General features: G+C 41.0%; 1 protein-coding gene across 1 annotated transcript; it reads right to left on the reverse strand.

Annotated features, from left to right (window-relative positions):
• Window positions 1-677: 677 nt before the first annotated feature.
• On the reverse strand, window positions 678-17931 carry LOC132766578 (perilipin-3-like). Its single transcript, XM_060760920.2, has 8 exons — window positions 17907-17931; window positions 13523-13608; window positions 12007-12202; window positions 8142-8224; window positions 6171-6402; window positions 4140-4345; window positions 2210-2338; window positions 678-1404 (listed from the first exon to the last, which is right to left on the reverse strand). The coding sequence occupies exons 1-8, from the start codon at window positions 17929-17931 to the stop codon at window positions 1039-1041; spliced, it is 1323 nt and encodes a 440-aa protein (XP_060616903.2). The 3' UTR covers window positions 678-1038.
• Window positions 17932-18472: the final 541 nt, after the last annotated feature.

An 18472-nucleotide genomic window follows, 5' to 3' on the forward strand; every position in this document is an offset into this window, starting at 1 on the left:
TAGAAATACTGTAAATAAATAAATAAATATGCTGTTTTTTGTGCATTGGCATATCTTTATTCCTAACAGTTCAATGAGACATTTTTTTTCCATGTCAGGGGCGACTTGAAAGACTTCAAGTTACTTCTGGTGTGAGAGAATTGATCATCTGCAAGGATGTTGCTCAGGGGACGCCTGGATGTTTTGATGTTTTACCATCCTTGTGGAAGGCTTCTCTCTTGTCCCCGCATGGGGAGCTGGGGTCAAATTACCTTGTGGATATATACCACTAAGGAAAAGATTAACTCAAACGAGTATTTAACTCTTCTCTGGAAGATCATACTTCACATAAGGATTATGATTGTTCCAAATAGTGTGAATGCCAAGTAATGCCAACAGGCTATGGAGATTCTGGTTTGCCAAATGGTTATGATCTCAAAGGTCGTGCTTTTCCAAAAGAAACTGTAAGCTCGGCTATTTTTGAATGGCAATAATTATTTTTGCAAGAAGAAATGAAAGGTTTTTTTGCTGCAATATGCAGTACCCAGTCAGCAAGTATAATAGGCAGATCCCAGGTCTATTACAAACAGCAGCTCAGCCTTCAGAGACCACTTTTGGACAATAATGACCGCAGCACAACTTTTCCACTGCAGATCTTTATTTGCATAAATACAATATATAAAAATTTCTGGTGCATCAAACATTCCATCACTACCCAGTACAAAAAGGCCTAGATTTTGAAAGGGACTCCGGCATAGTAAGACCTTTGCTAGCTTTTGCCTGGTGTAATGATCAGAGGAACAAACACTTTCTGCATGTTCTTTCATCAGCTAATCCACTTTTGGCTTTATAAAAAATAACTCATTTAGAGTCTTCTCCTATTCTATAAGAACACCAGAGCTACCCTCAAATAAAGTCATTGGGTCTCTTCCACCATCATTACCATGAGATCTTTGGCCTTATAGAAAAATACAAAAGGTACAGTTTCGATCCATGAGAGGTAGACAAGGATTACCTAGGGCCTCCTGAACAAACCCAAGGTTTCAAGACAAGACTCCTTCAGATAGCCACCTTTGCCTTCTTCTCTTGTTCGGTTGCCTCCCCTGAAGACACTCCAGAAGGGGAGAAGGGTCCAGCCACCCATGTGAGGGGAGGCTTCCTCGTCACGTACTCCACGACTTCATGCACAGCATCCTGGGCCTTTCCAATCTTCTCTGGGCTCTGATTCAGGACACCACTGGGGATATCCTGGAAGGTTTGGGCATTTGAGAGGGCAGCCTGAACTTCTTCCAAGCTGCTGTAAGCCTCGTGGACCTTTTCTTTGAGAGCATCAGGGAGGCCCTCCATGTCAGTCAGGAGCTTCAAGCAGTTAGCCTGCATCTGCCGGGTGATGGTTTGGGATACTTGCAGCGCCTGGGATTCCATCTGTTATGGAAAAGAGACCTGTTAGGGCAATGGGGCTGTTGTAGACCAACCAGAGGAAATTGACTTGATGATCCTCATTGACATTTTCAGTATGTCCAGCATATACACATTTGTTAATGCATTGGTCACTGTTGCCAACTGTTTAGCTTCCCACACCTTGGTAGAGGTTCTCTCTCTTTTTTAATGGTAACTCTTGGGCTGGGTGATGTGATGGTAAATACCTTAAAGGTTCCAGATCCTGTCTCATCTTGGAAGCTAAACAAGATGAGTTGTGGTTAGTAGTTGGATGGGAGCAGAGGCGGCCCTAGGTAATTTTCAACAGTAAGCAAACAGTATTTTGGTGCCCCCCCCCCAACCAATCACTGATATATATTTTCTGTTTGTCATGGGAGTTCTGTGTGCCATATTTGGTTCAATTCCATCACTGGTGGAGTTCAGAATGCTCTTTGATTGTAGGTGAACTATACATCCCAGTAACTACAACTCACATATGTCAAGGTCTCCCCCCCCCCCCCCAGAGTGCCTCAAGAGCGCGCCTGGCCAAAATCAACTATACTCAAATGCTTACTTTGTGTAATGGGTTGAGCCGCCCCTGGATGGGAAACTACCATTAAATACTGGGTTCTGTACGCTCTACTTCAGAGGAACGAACTGGTAAAACTACCTGTAAGTTTATCTGGTCTAAGGAAATCCAATGAATTTCCTGTGATGGCCATACATTGGCAGATAATTTGTACATAGACACAAATAACACACAAAACAGATCCCTAAAGAATATAGTCATATCGGCTGGCTGCCAACATACCTCTGCCTGACTGGGCTCACTGATCCCGCTCTGCCCTGGCTGTCCTCTGATCCACTCCAGCCACATCTCTCGCAGCTTCTCTTGGCCTCGTTGAATTTTATATTCCCAATTCTGCTTCGTAAACTTCAGCTGGAAAGGAATTTTGGAAATTATGCCATGAAATGCAAGCACAAAGCTTACAGACACTACCATACTTGGCTCTACCGCTGTTACCTTCTAGGACACTGTTGAAGGAAGGGTATTTTACTTAATGCAACAAAAAACAAAAATCCAAAACCAAACCAACCCCCTCCGCACCAAGAATGGGATGAAGCACTCTTAATGATTTCCTCTAAGATTTGTGCCACCCTCCAGATCTTGTTGGATTGCAAAGTCCTATCAGTCCCAAGAGCATTGACAACAGTGAAGTTGCTGGGAGTTGGACGTTCAGATAGAAAGTTGCATAATTATCACCCCTGTTCTGAGGGACAACAACTGCTCTGCTTCAAGGCTGGTCTCAAAGCACAGGACTGAAAGAGGAGAGAATCTTTGTCCTTTCAGGTGTTTCACAATTTTCCATCTCTGGTGGTTGTGGGAATTACAATCAAATGTATTTGGAAGATCACATGCTCCCTATTTGTAGGGCAGCAAAAAAAGGCAACTGTAAATACTTTTCCTCTGAGCACTGAACTGCAGTGAAGCCCTGCCCTAAAGAAACAACACAGATAGTCTAATTCAGTGGTTCTCAACCTGTGAGTACCCAGATGTTTTGGCCTTCAACTCCCACAAATCCTAACAGTTGGTAAACTTGCTGGGATTTCTGGGAGTTGTAGGCCAAAACACCTGGTTGAGAACCACTGGTAAGGAAAAACTAATTTGGTGTGCAGGAAACCTTGGTTGTTTTTGTGGGAGTTAGGAGTAGAAAACTGGAAAGACATATTGATAACTTTTGAGTAGGTCCCCAAACTACTTGTCCGAACGTATCTCCTGTTATGAACCATCACGCAGCTTAAGATCATCAGGAGAGCCCCTGCTCTCGATCTCACCACGCTCACAAATGCAGTTGGTGGGGACGAGAGGCAAGACCTCCTCGGCAGTGGCCCCCCGTCTGTGGAGCTCCCTCCCTAAGGACATCAGGTTGGCCACCTCCCTCCTGTTCTTCAGAGGACAACTGAGGATCTGGCTCTGCAGCCAGGCATTTGATTAGATGATAATGATAATAGGAAAGGAATTTGGGTTGCGACACTGGATTTCCCAGTTTGATTTTTGGTTTAATATTATCTGGTAAATGAATGTATTGGCTGATGTGTTTGATGTTTTAAGATGATTTTACTGTTTTACTTTTTTTTGTATTCTTTGATGTATATGTTGTAAGCATCATTGATGCCTATGTGAGGCCACTCTGAGTCCCCTTGTAGGGAGAAGGGCAGGATAGAAATGTATGAAATAAATAAATAAATAAAATTTAACAAAGCTAAGGCTGAAAACCAGTGAGTTATTAAATTGGGAAGTTCTGCTTGGCCGTTTTAGAAGTTTCACCACTGAGCAAAGAGGCACAGTGACACTTCTTAAAAACATACCAAAAATCAATCACCACATATCAACAAAATCCAGTCTTTCCACAAGTGTTGTACTATTTTCATTTCATGGATCTAGTCCCACTCATGCCATCCCATCCACTGAAAGCTTCCTGGCTTTGGGCCTGTTTTAAATCCAAGTGCATGGAATCGTTTATTATTTTTATTTACTTTATTTATATCCCACTCTTCTCACCCGAAGGGGACTCTGTTACAATCAATCATTTACATGTGACAGATGCTACTCTGGCATTTAGAGCTTATGCTGAATCTCAAGGAGTCTGGCTCTTTCCCAACAGGGCATCTACTGAGCCCTTCTCTGACACCCCTACATAGATGTTGGAACAGTCAAAAGAGGTCTTCCCGGTTCTTACCAAGTACATGAATTGCTCAAGGTGGAACAGGGCCATGTCGAATGTTTGCTTGACTCGTTGGACTTTTTCTAGAGAGTGATGGTAGGCTCTGCTGCGAAGCTTGGCTGAGAGCGAGCCCAGGCGCACATAGTACTTCTGGTCTGCCGTTTGTATTATCAGAGGAGGCGTATCAGACACATCCAGTGCTGCAGAGGCTGCAAGGGCGGCTACGGAAAAGAAAAGAGTGTTAAGAGGACACGGCCACCTCTGCTGCAGGCACATGATGTATCCTTTTATCAAGTAGCCTGGGAAATCTTAGCTACTAGAACAGACCATTGCTAACTAGGGGAGGAAGAATATGGGGTTTAGTTGTAACATTTGCATGTCTAATCATACTCCCATTCCTCCCTCAAACTGAGATTCACATGATTTCATTATGACTACAATGAGTGCCACAATGTATTCTTCTCATATACATCATTTTCCCCTCTTCTATTCTCTACTTGCTGTTAACATTTAAGATGTCACTTTAGGGCATGGATTTCTGCTGTAAAGCACTACAAGCAGTTCTGCAGAGGTGACAGCAAATGATTGTAAAATTTATTGATTAGTCCACTGACCATATCAACAGGTGACAGCAAATCTATATAAATAAAAATGTAATGTTCGTTTGTGGGATTAACATAATTCAAAAACCACTGGACGAATTGACACCAATTTTGGACACAATACACCTAACAGTCCAATGTATGTCCTTCACTCAAATAAATTGATTTTGTCATTTGGGAGTTGTGGTTTCTGGGATTTGTCGTTTATGTACAATCAAAGAGCATTCTGAACCCCACCAACGATGGAATTGAACCAAACTTGGCACACAGTTCTCCTATGACCAACAGAAAATACGGGAAGGGTTTGGTGGGCAGTGTCCTTTGGTTTTGGAGTTGTAGTTCAGCTACATCCAGAGAACACTGTGGACTCAAACAATGATGGATCTGGACCAAAATCTACACGAATACTCAATATGCCCAAACGTTAACACTGGTGGAGTTTGGGGTAATAGAATCTTGACATTTCAGAGTTGTAGTTCCTGGGATTTGTAGTTCACATACAGTCACAGAGCGTTCTGAACCCCACCAACGAAAGAATTGGGCCAAAGCTCCCACACAGAACAGCCATGTGGGCCACAGCAACGTGTGACAGGGGACGGCTAGTGTTTTACTAAGACTATAGATTCAGCGAACTCAGGCCCCTTCTACACTGGCATACAATCCAGATTATTAAAGCAAATAATCCACATTTATTTATTTATTTATTTATTTAATATATTTGTATACTGCCTTTCTCAGCCCGTGGGTGACTCAAGGCAGTTTACAGAGGCGAAATTCAATGCCCAAACAACATAAAACATTTAAAACAGTAACATATAATATATAATCATAATAAGATCAATAAAACATAAAACATTTCCTAGTTAAAAACACATTATCTGCTTTGAACTGGTTTATGAGTCTACACTGCCAGATAATCCAGTTCAAAGCAAATAATCTGGATTTTATATGGCAGTGTAAAAGGGGCCTCAGCATTGTTTATACTAACTAGCAATGGCGTTGCAAGCTGGTAACATTCCCAATTCTGACTGATGGATTGGGATCGGAATGCTTCCCTCAGCCTCATATCATTTAAGGATGGGGATGGAAGAATCACACACTTTTGCACTTTCAGAGCCACCTCCAGACTTGCTGGGTTTTTTTTCCTGAACAGCCATAACAAGAGAATCAAGATTGCTGGTTGGGGGAGTTGTCTTAAAAGCCTCTTCCAGAAATCCTGACCAAGATCACTATGTGTTCAGGAGGGAGTAATTTGGGCCATACAGTTTCATGGGGTGCATTAGGAACAACCAAAGTCTACATTATAGCAAGGATTTGATATCTGACTCAACTATTCAGACTAGAGCACACTCCAGTAGAATAGATACAGACTCAACATTGTTTCAATCTACATCACTGGAGGTCGCATCAATATTTCCCCAGGGAAGAATCTACATTGTCTTACCTAGCTCTGAATCTGTTATTGGGAGATATTTGTCTATCCAAAAATCTGATTTGCTGATCATTTCGCTGACACCATTAGATACCATCTGCCCCATGCTGGTCTCCATCACAGTATTCACACCATTCCGCACAGTAGAACTGGCCATCTCTATGCTCTCCTGGGCAGCTTCTGTGACTTTTGTATAAACTGGTGCCAAGGACTCGGTGAGGAGGCCTTTGGCATTGGATACAACCTGTAAAGAAGTCAAAGGACAAGGAGTTGGGATCATTGCACTAAGGAAAGTCACAAAACCAAAGCTTCAGTGCAGCCTTCCCCAAGAGGCATCAACAGAGCTCTAAACCTTTCAGCACCCACTGGGCTCTAGTTCTGCAATACTCACTACTGTATCATAAATAAATATCTTAACACTGAGTGGGAATGAAACTGAAGTGGCATATAGATGGTACATGACACCGCAGAAACTGGGAAAATGTTACAGAACTATAAACATAACATGCTGGAAGTGTGGTGAAAAAGAAGGAACATATTTCCACATGTGGTGGTCAGGTAAAGTGAAGTCCTTTTGGAAAAAAAATACAGGATATTATGCAGAAAATACTAGAGATAAAGTTACCAATTAGACTGGAAACATTCCTGCTAGGAATACACAAACAGAAAATAGAAAAAAAATACAAACTCCTATTCCTGATGACCACAGCAGTGAGGATCTGTTATGCAAAATTATGTGAAAAGAAGGAGACAACTAAAGAGGAAGATTTGATGACAAAAATCCTAGAAATTAGAAATATGGACAGACTCAACTTTTTAATCTCAAAGAATAAGGGGAAGACAATGAAGGAAACCGACTGGAGACAAATTACTGAATTTTTAAACCAAACAAACAAACAAACAAAACCAAGATATTGATTTGATGAAGAAGAAAAGAATACACCAGAACAGGAAAGAGAAGAAGGGAGAGAGAATGAAATTAGGAGAAGGAATGAAAGAAGGAAAAGGAAAAGACCCCAGAGAAGATACTGGGAAGTCAAGAAAAATACTTTATTTTATTTTTCTCTTTTCTCTCTCTTTTCTTTTCTCTCTCTCATCATTCTTTTAATGATTTAAACTGAAAATTCTCAATAAAGATTATTAAAAAAAACCTGAATGGGATGTTTACTATCAATTCCACTAGTGCAAACAAAAGCTCTGCTAGGGAAAGAAAATGGAGCAAACAGTTTACACAATGACACAACATGCCAAAAGCAGCTCATGTATTACTGAATTTGTTGATAAACTTCTGACAGCAACTGTGAGAAGACAGCACCAACTGCAGCTTGAGCCCAAATAGAGAATGATCTTGATAACTAGACAGACCAGCTGTCCACCGATTTTGGATTGTTTACATTTGGAGATGGGGAAGAGAATCTGTGATCTGTCATGTGTTGCTGGACCAGGGACACTCCAGGACATTTGTCTCAAGGAAAGCAACAAATGGAAGCCCTCACACCTAGGTTGAGGTGCAGTGTTTTGGCAAATGAAGCTGCAAATGCTACATATGCTTTTCTCCATCTGTGATAATGAAAACAGAGCAGTAAAAAGTAATTAAAATATCTTCTGTCCTTTCAAAGCACTCCGGAACTGCTGTTTCATCTTGACTATTAACAGGACTGGTCTTACATGGGTCTCTGAACCCTCTAAGTCACTGATAGCACCATCAGGAATTGAGTGGCTTGGTGTTGTGGTTTGGTAATATCTAGGTACCCTTTTGTTCTCCCGTTTAGCAAAGCAGAGCCTCTTAGATGTTTACTACAACTCCCATCAGTCCTTTTGTTCTCCCATTTACCAAAAACAGAGCTTATTAGATGTTTACTGCAACTCTCATTCGTCCAAAGCAGCATACCCAATTTCAAACGACCATGACAACAGCAATCCAAACATTTCTTTAGGACTATACTTTGGCAGTATAATACTGAAACAAAGTTAAGATGTTACCTTTTCCACTGTCTGCTGCACAACTGGGAATCTTTCTTGTAGCACATCAAGAGACTTGCAGGCAAGGGTGTCCACAGCAGTAACTGTAAAGGCAAAAGGTTACAGTTCAGTTTCTTGTTGGCTGGCTCAATTGTTTGCAGGCGAGGGTTTAAGATTAGGATTATTTGAATATGATCCATACATTATTTACTGAAAACTTGTGCATTGTGTTGTATTGCACATAAGGAAGTTAGCAATACAAATTCAACTATACAACTTGCATTCATGTTGACAGCAAACAGTCTTTCTGCAAAGATGTAGAATTAAGTTTGAGAGCTTCTGCACATGACTCATGACTCATGTCACTGTGTGTTAGCCCCACACCGTGATGGGTGTGGAACCATTTATGCTCTTCTGTTTAAGGTATGTTTGCAGAGTTTAGTAATTCCTCATGAGAACGGAGAAGCTCCAGTGGACATGTAAATATCACTTTTTAAATCTTCCACTTACAGTTTTAAAGGGATAGGGAGAAGGCCACGACTATGATGTGCATTCTGGCAGTTGTTAGGACTGGGACATCTACTGCAATTGTAACTAACCCAAAGGAACCACTGCTCTGCCTCAAAAAGGGGATCTCGGGGACCACAAATAAATAACACGACTTAGTAACAGATTTCTTACATATCATGAACAGTTACAGGAGACCTATATCAGGTGAACTAATGGTCCTGGCCCAGTTTACCTATCCGGACCTATCTCCCACTATGAACCTTAAGATCATTGGGGGAGGCCTTGCTCTCAGTCCCCCCCACCATCGCAATTGCACTTGGTGGGGACAAGAGACAGGACCTTCTTTGTGGTGGCCCCTCAGCCATGGAATTCCCTCCCAAATGAAATCGGATCTGCTCCATCACTCCTGGCCTTCCAAAAAAAAAGTTAAACCCTGGCTGTGGGATCGGGCCTTTGTGGACTAGACTGACTTGCTGGCAATGTTACAGTTTAATGGACTATGTGGACTGCTTTTAGGTTTGTTTTTTTTTAATAAATTTATTTCTTAGAATTTTCCGACACAAATATAATACCATCACATCCGCTCATTGTTAGAAATTCAGTTACTAAATTACATTCTGGAAACATATCACATACCATATAACACATATCACATTATAATTACCTAGTGCTCTTATCTGTCTCCCCTTCACCTTGCGTCTTTCGATTTTACACCCCTCCTCCCCCCTCCCCCACCCTTCAGGGAACAGTAAATACCTTTATTCAGAACTTAATTTAAGTGAACAATTGTATAGAGAGAATGGTTTAGCACCTTGTATCTTTCATTTCCTTCCACTTTTTCTATCAGTCTTTCCCATTTCTGCATCCAAGTTTTCTTAAGTCGGCTTGTTGAGTATTTGCTTCTTTTTTCATAGATGTATTCGTGGGTCATATATTCTGCTAAATACTCGTACCATTTTTTAACCTCCCATTTTCTATAATCTTTCCACCCCAACGCTACAGTTGCTTGGGCAGCTAATATCATGTATTTTATAATTTCCTCCCAGTCTTTGCAATTATCTTTTTTGTCTAATTTCTTTGTAAAAAGTTCTATTTTATTCAAGGCCAGTTTATAACCTATTATTTCTTCCATTTCCTTCATTACCTTTCTATAGAACTCTTGTACTCTATCACATTCCCACCACATGTGGGAATAAGAGCCAATTTTCCCACATCCATGCCAACAAAGATTTGTGGTGTTTTTTGTCATCTGGGCTATTTTAATTGGGGTTCTGTACCATCTAGTCAATAATTTCCTTTGTGTTTCTCTGATCTTTATATGCTTAAGACTTTTAATTGAGTCAATCCAATTTTCTATTTCTAAAACTTTATTATTTAAATCTTCTTTCCATATTTCTATCAAGGCTTGTTTCAAGTTATATTGTATTCCAATTAATTTCTTATAAATAAACCCCATCAGCCCTTTCTCCTTTTCTATTTTCCATTTTAGGATTTGGTCTAGGGCTGTTTCAGGGCCTTCTTTTTTCTTCTCTTTAATGATCCTTTGTTTTAATCCATTCCAAAGAAGCCAATTACCTTGACCACATTTACCCTTTATTGTCTCCCAATCCTTAATTGTCCCATCTGAGTTCAAGAGGTCTTTTATCAGATTCATTCCATTCTGTTTCAACTTTGTTATAACCTTACCAAATGTCTGTTCTTTTCTATTGTCTAGAAACCCTATTGGGAGTATATCTACCCTATTAATTTGTAGTTTGTTTTGCCATTTTTTCCAACATTCCAAAGATGAGATCAATGGTCCCCCTTTAGTTTCTGTTAAGATTTTTTTATCAACCCGTCCCTTTAAACATAAACAGTAGTTCCATCCATTTATTGCTTTTTCAATTCTAGCCCATCTTCTTGAATCATCAAAATCTAGTTCTATCAGTCTTATTAATTGGCAGGCGTCGAAATAATTCTGTAAATTAGGGGCACCCCATCCTCCATTCTCTTCTAAGGAATAAAATACTGATTTGGGAATACGATTTTTATTTGTTCCTTCTATCCAATTTTTAATCGAAGAATCCCATTTTTGAATAATTTTTATGGGGATACTGCATGGGAGTGCTTGGAACAGGAATAAAAATTTGGGGAGAATCACCATTTTAACCATTTTAATTTTGCTTGATATATCCCAATTTTGTTTTTTCCAACTACCCATCTGTTTGTTTATTTTTTTCCATAAGCTATTATAATTAGATTGGATTATATTGTTAAGGTTTTTGGGAATATATACACCCAAATATTTTATCTTCTTCTCTCCTAGCTTTATCCCTGTAATAGTCTGGATTTCTTTTAACTCTTTAGGAGTCACATTTTTGTGTAATATTTCCGATTTTTGTAATACAAACTCTTCAAATACAGGAAGAACTCTATTCTCCCCCTGAGCATTTTTAACCAGATTCATGATATTAATGCTAGCTGATTAATTTCTGGATGCAAGAATAAATCCACTTTAAATCCGGTTTCTGCCTCCTGCAGAATTCTGAGGATTGTAGTTTAGTGAGGCTGTTAAAGGCTTCCCCCTAAACTACAAACCTCAGAATTCTGCAGGAGGCAGAAACCAGATTTAAAGTGGATTCATTCTCCACTGTTATGAAGTAGCCATCTCTCCCCGTGCCCTATGTTTCTTTAGGATACCTGCCTGTAGTGTGCAAACTGAACATTGCTCTAAGGCAGTGGTTTCCAGCCATTGATCTTCTGGGTGTTTTGGACTTCAACTCCCAGAAATCCCAGCCAGCTTACTATCTATTAGGAATTGTGGGAGCTGAAGTCCAAAACACCTGCAGAACTAAAGGTTGGTATCTACTGCTCTAAGGTAACTTTTCCAACCCGGTATTCTCCAGATGTGTTTAAATATAACTCCAATTATCTTCAGCCAATGCTGGTTATACTGACTGAGATGTCGAGTGTTGAAATCCAACACAATTGGAACCCATTATGTAGGAAAGGGGATGTTATGGAGGGAAGAAATAATTCCTTTTAACACCCTTTAGAAAAGAAGCCACCCATGCCTAGCAGTTGCTGCCAGTCTGAAATACTATGCCCCTCAGTTACGTATCTCTTGCCCAGACCAGTTAAGATGATACAGACATCCCACAATAGGCCCCAGGGCTAAATTTCTAGGCTTACCTTGCTGGTGCTAAGAAACTTTGAATGCTTAAGCCAACCTCTAAGAAACTATGGGCATTTACATATTGATGAGACTATGAGACCACAGCTGTTCACTTGGGGATGAGCGGGAATATAGTCTCAACATCTGCTGAGGGTCATAGATGGGACAATGTTAATGAACATGCTGAATGCTAGGTCTACTGGCCCATAGCCATGTACTTACTTTGAGGTTCAAGTTTATCCAGAAGAGGCTGTGCCCCACTTGCCGCTGTAGTCGCAATAGCTTTCACTCCCACCTCGGCCATATCACAGACTGCCTGGATAGCTGGATGGGACTTCTTGGCAGAAGTATAGGTAGCAGACACCATGTCATAGGTAGAGCTGACCAAGGGAAGTTCAGCTACTTTTTTAATTACACACTAAGGAGAAATATTGCAGTGAGTTACAATTTTGTTGCTGACTTACAAAGCATCCTCACAAAGGCTCCCACCTGGACCCAGAGCTACATTTAACTTTGCAGGGATAGACTCGATTTTGCTTTCTCCTATCAGAGAGTTTGATTAACAGTGTATTCATATCAGAAAGCAATGAGTGAGGGACTTGTTATCTGTTCTTTCATCTCAACTCTTTAAAGAGCTGCCAGAGATCAGAAAAATATAGAGCAATTCCTATATTAAAGTTCTAATATTAGAGCTGTGGTGGCACAGTGGGTTAAACCACTGAGCTGCAGAATTTACTGATTGGAAGGTCAACAGTTCAAATCCACGGATGGGGTGAGCTCCCATTGTTAGCCCCAGCGTATGCCAATCTAGCAGTTCAAAAACATGCAAATATGAGTAGATCAATAGGTACTGCTTTGGCGGGAAGGTAATGGTGCTCCATGCAGTCATGCTGGCCACATGACCTTGGAGGTGTCTACGGACAAAGCTGGCTGTTCGGCTTAGAAATTGAGATGAGTACCACCACCCCAGAGTCGGATATGACTCAAATTAACGCAAAGGGGAAACCTTTACCTTTTTAATGTCTCCTCTCTCCCTAAAGCTGAAGCCCAGGCTGTCCGTGGCTATTTATAAAGAATCAAAAGATCAGAAGTTCCACAAACAGATTGGAAATTTAGCTTCTAAAAGGGACTAGTCACTACTTGAATCATCCAACAAGTTGTTACTGAAGTCCAGTTATTGTTATTATTGCAATGCCAAAAAAAAATACTATTTGATTATCATTTCTGGGCAATCAGTCTGGCATGGAAGCTATCTCTCCACCGTCCCAACCATCCCCACACACTGCAACAGTACCAGCTCCTTCTCCTCTAGAGTCTCTTCCTATGTCATTCAGGGTCAGGTAGAAAAAAGAGGAAGGTAGAAAAGGCAGCTCCAGTTCAGTTAATAATTTATTTTGGCTCCTGTTATTAGTGTGCCTCATGTTTTCCCTAATTGTCTTTATATAGAGCTGTGCTTTCCCCTTCTCTGCTGTAGTATGAAGCAGCCATCCTCATGACCTCCTCCTCCCCAGATGTCACAGCATGAGACAAACAGCAGTTGCTGCTCCTTGAAAGAATAGCAAATTACAGCCCTAGCTACTATGGGCAAAAGAGAATTTTGCAAATCAAAGTAGTGTTTGTGTTAAGTTATTTGAGTACTACTGTCCTCTAAGCTATAACTTAAGTCATGTCTATATGTTTGCATTGTGCTACCACTGTACAATATCAACTGTTTGGTTGCACATCATTGTTCACCTACCAGACGATCATCTCCAGTGCTTTCCAGGCTTGCTGTCTGTGCCGTTTCTTCAGTGGAAGACATGATGAGAGTGAGCAGAAGATACACTGCAGAAAGGCAACAATGTGTTGTCAAATGCTTTCATGGCCAGAATCACTGGGTTGCTGTGAGTTTTCAAGGCTGTATGGCCATGTTCCAGAAGCATTATCTCCTGATGTTTCACCCACATCTATGCTTCTGGTTGCTTCTGAGGCGGAAGCATAGATGTGGGTGAAACATCAGGAAACACCACGAGATGCAGAGCCAATCTTAAGAAATGGGGCTACAGGGTGGAATTCACGGCATGCGAGTGCGGAGAAGAACAAACCACTGACCACCTGCTGCAATGCACCCTGAGCCCTGCCACATGCACAATGGAGGACCTTCTTACAGCAACACCAGAGGCACTCAAGTGGCCAGATACTGGTCAAAGGACATTTAACCAACTACCAAGTCTGCAAAATCTTTGTTTTTGTTTTAATCTCTGTGTTTGTTTTGTTCTGTTAGAAATGTAATACAATGGTATGGTTGCTGATGACATGATAAATAAAAAAACCCCCACATCTATGGCAGACATCCTCAGAGGTTGAGGGGTTTGTTGGAAATGAGGCAAGTGAGGTTTATTTATCTGGAAAGTCCAGGGTGGGAGAAAGAACTCTTGTCTGCTTGAGCCAAGTGTGAATGTTGTAACTGGCCACCTTGATTAGCATTTAATGGCCTTGCAGCTTCAAAGCCTGGCTGATTGTTGCCAGATACAAGAGTTCTTTCTCCCACTCTGGACATTACAGATATATAAACCTTGTTACAGTAAGTCGTAGCAGGATCAATCATGTGTTAAAGAAAAACTTTATGATGTTAATTATTATGTACAGCTGGTAATGTAGTTCAGCCAGCATGTTTTGGCCACACCCGGTGGGGTATAACTGTATGGATTTTAGAATACAGTTTGGAGAAGCAATATGCTGTAATGCTGCTATGCTCTAACAGTGATGCTCTTTGCTATGGTGGAATAGCTATTTACTTAAGGTTTATGTTTTGCTCTCTCATTTGAATGAAGTTGAAGAAGCCTTATTCTGTGTTACTTACAAGGACTATGTAAGTTTATTGCACTGTTTGATTTTGTATGCAACACTGCAAGTTTATGCCTGTGCTGATAAGAGTAAAGTTTTTTCTGTTCCTTTTTTTGTTCTTGCCTGTGTGTCTTTTGCATGGGACTTGGCTAAAACACACTCTGCGCAACAAACCTCACTTGTCTAGTTTCTAACAAACCCCTCAACCTCTGAGGAAGCTTGCTATAGATGTGAGTGAAACATCAGAGAATGCTTCTGGAATGTGGCCATACAGCCAGGAAAACTCACAGCAACCCAACATCAGTATTAGTCAGTGCTAGCACATACAACTGTTTGCCAGGGAAGCAAGAAGTGGGGAAATCCCTCAGTGGACAGGCCGGCCACACCCAGACTTAAACTCCATGTGGCTGAACAACTCACTGCCAAGCATTATCCAGGCCCAAAAGGAAGGGAAGCAGAGCCTATTAAAGCAGGAAAGAGACTCCTGCTTTAACACCCTGCTGCTTCCTTAAAGCACTCCTGAAAATAACCACTCCTGTGGGCCATTAGAAACCACAGATACTACATGGTCCTAGGCTTCAGTACTAAGAATCACAGCTGGAAAGACTAAAGTCTAACAGGAGGGTAATAAAGGAAATCTCAACAGTAGTGATTTTTGAATCTTCCACACTTGAAAGCAAAGAGGAGCACTTGACAACTCTTGGCCCGGATTCAAAAGCCCTGGCCCCATCCTTTAATAGCACGCTATTACTGCCAAATTCATTGGAAAAAAGACTTTTTCCTGCCTCCTGTGTTTGGGGAAAAGAGACAATCGTTTCCCTTATCTCCACATATACTAAAGGGTGGGGAAAGGGTACTGATGTTATCAAACACCAAAGGGTCAACCACTAGAGTAGAGTAATTGAATCAACAAGGTCTGTGCTAAATGCTGACTTACTCATTTGCCTTTGGTTGATTTCATTCAGAAAGAGGCAACTATTATCTTTTAGTTTGTCTTGAGTTTACCTTGATTGAATCAGGTAAAGGGCACATAAGCCAAAGTTGACCTGGTAGCAAATAGGATTCCTTCAATTGGAGAAGAGAAGCTAAGTGTTCACATGTATTTATTTGGCCACTGGTTCCCAACCTTTGGTCCTCCAGTTGTTTTGGACTTCAGCTCCAGAAATCCCAGGCAGTTTACCAGCTGTCAGGAATTGTGGGAGCTGAAGTCCAAAATGCATAGAGGACCAAAGTCTGGGGAGCACTGACTTATGAGGTTATTACTGGTATGTTGCAACCCTGAAAGGACCTCAGCCCAAGCCTACCTTCTGCTAAAGAGAGAAGCAAAGCAAGGACAAATGTTTGCTCAAGAGAATGCAGTATTTGTGATTAAATGGCTGTAGAAAGAAGCCCAGGAACCTACACCAAATGTGCTTCATATCCCAGGAGGGCTATGTTTTCATTTAGTATTAATTTCTTAGTCTTTTAAAAGTGCATAAATAGCAAGTTCTTGGAGGAAAGCTCTGCTTTTAAACAAGTGTTTCTGAATGCCTTTGGGACAAACACATGGTTGTGATTACTTTTATCTTACACTAGCTATCCCCTGCCACACATTGCTATGGCCCAGTCTCTGTGTGTATATGTGTGTATACATGTATGGTTTTGCACATCTATTTTTAAATTTTTTGGCTTTTAAAGTCTCTTTGGCTGTGCTTTTCCGTGTTTTTATGAGTGATGGTCACTTGTTGGCCTGATAGGTGTATTGTGTCCAAATTTGGTGTCAATTCATTCAGTGGTTTTTATGTTAATCCCACAAACGAATGTTATATTTTTATTTATATGGATGGTATAGTGGTTTGAATATTGGGACTACAACTCCAGAGACTGGGGTTTGTGTCCTCACGAGGCAATGGAAACCCATGGGTGGTTACAAGGAAGGCAAGGGCAACCCCCTGAGCAAAATTTTGTAACCCGCCCCCCTCTCCAAAATAATAAAAGTTGCCACCATGACGGCTTTAAGGACCACAACAATAATAGCTATTTATTGTTAATTTAGTAAGAACTTTTGCCTATTACCTATTAGGGTGCCTCTCAAAGCAACACACAATACATTACATATACTGAGTAGCAAAGCCTTGCTTTGAAGAATAAAACTCACAAGAAACAATTGTTGCCCTCTTCTCAAGAGTAGAGCCAACCTGATTTCTCCCTTTTTGTGGTGGGGGTGGGTGGAGTTCTATTGCTGGGCCTTTGCTTACAGAAACTGTAATAATATCCTCCCCTTCAAAAAAAATGAAAACAAAAGAATCCTGAATTGCTGCATTGTTTCTCTACTATAGCATAATCAGTACCCAAGTTCACTAGGGACTCTTCTAGACAGTCCCTATATCCCAGGACCAGATCCCATATTTTCTGTTTATCCCAGATTATCAGGCAGTTGGGACTCATATAATCCAGTTTAATGCAGAAAACCTGGGATTGGATCCTGGGATAAAGGGCCTGTCTGGAAGGGCCCTAGGTCAGAGGCTAAGTCGGGTTTGCTGTCCTGTCTCCTTCTAACTATAGCCAGACAAAATATAACTAGTAATCCCATTCCCAATACACAAAAACTTCCCGTTCTTTTACCTTTGCCACATAGATACACTGCATCAGAATGAAGAGGCACACCCAATTCTAATGCATATTTTAGGAGGAAATTATCAGAATTTAAAAAACAAACAAATCCCAAAGTTTGATTTAACTGAAAAACAGCCAACTACAACATCTAATTACATTCTAGGCAAAACATAATTTCAAAGAGCAACACCAACTTACCACAAAACCAACTTGGCTTCCCAAAGGCCCTTGGTGAACAAAAGGTGAGGAGCCCAGGGTGGTCTTATGTAATAGTGAAGGGCGGGACAGCCTTGATGGACTGCCCAGTGGAGCAATCAGAAGCTAGGAAAGCCACAGTTTCTTAGGAGTAAAGCCTACTTCTCAGCAAACAAGGATAGGATCATGCCCGTAAGAGATATTAGGATATGGAAAATTTTACTTTGGGCTGTTGATTCCCACACTTTTCCAATCAGCAATGCTGCCTGGAGCTTTCTTGACATCATTGCCAAAAATGTGTATAAGCATTGAGAATTATGTGGCTCATGGCTTTTTCTCTGTGTTTCTGCTTTCCTTATCTTTCCTGTTGAAAACCTGCTTTCTGACCTGTGTTCTTGAGAACAGAGCCTGCCAGGATGTGTGTTTGAGAGAAATGGTTTCTTCCATTTTGGCATTTGCCTTGAAACCTGCACCATAATTGGTTGATCGTTACCAGGGTGACTTACCCAAGGTATCATAATTGATTTTCATTGTTATTGCTGCGTTGTTTTTATTGACACACTCAAACCAGTGTGCAATACTTTTTTAGAATTAAACCCCACTCTAGATGATGATTATGATGTTTATTTATACCCCGTTTTCCCTCCACAAAATGTTACCAGACTACAACTTCCAACAGCTCCAATCAGGATAGCCAATATTAATTAATGATGGAGATTGTAGTCCAAAAATACATGCAAGGCCAAAGCTGCCCATCCCTCATCTGTGGCCTACCTTGACCGATATAACCCAGCAGTGCTCAGAATGTGACTTTGGGTGCATCTACATAGTAGAATTCATGCAGTTTGACATCATTTAAACTGCCATGGCTCGATGTTATGGAGTTCTGGAAGCTGTAGTAGTTTGTGATTTGAGAAACTGCAAGTTGCTTCTGATGTGAGAGAATTGGCCTTCTGCAAGGACATTGCTTAGGGGGCACTTGGATATTTTGATGTTTTACCATCCTTGAAGGAGGCTACTCTGATGTCCCTGCATGAGGAGCTGGAGCTGACAGAGGGAGCTCAACCCGCTC

This window comes from Anolis sagrei, chromosome 2, assembly GCF_037176765.1.
Source record: "Anolis sagrei isolate rAnoSag1 chromosome 2, rAnoSag1.mat, whole genome shotgun sequence".
Lineage (NCBI taxonomy): Eukaryota > Metazoa > Chordata > Lepidosauria > Squamata > Dactyloidae > Anolis > Anolis sagrei.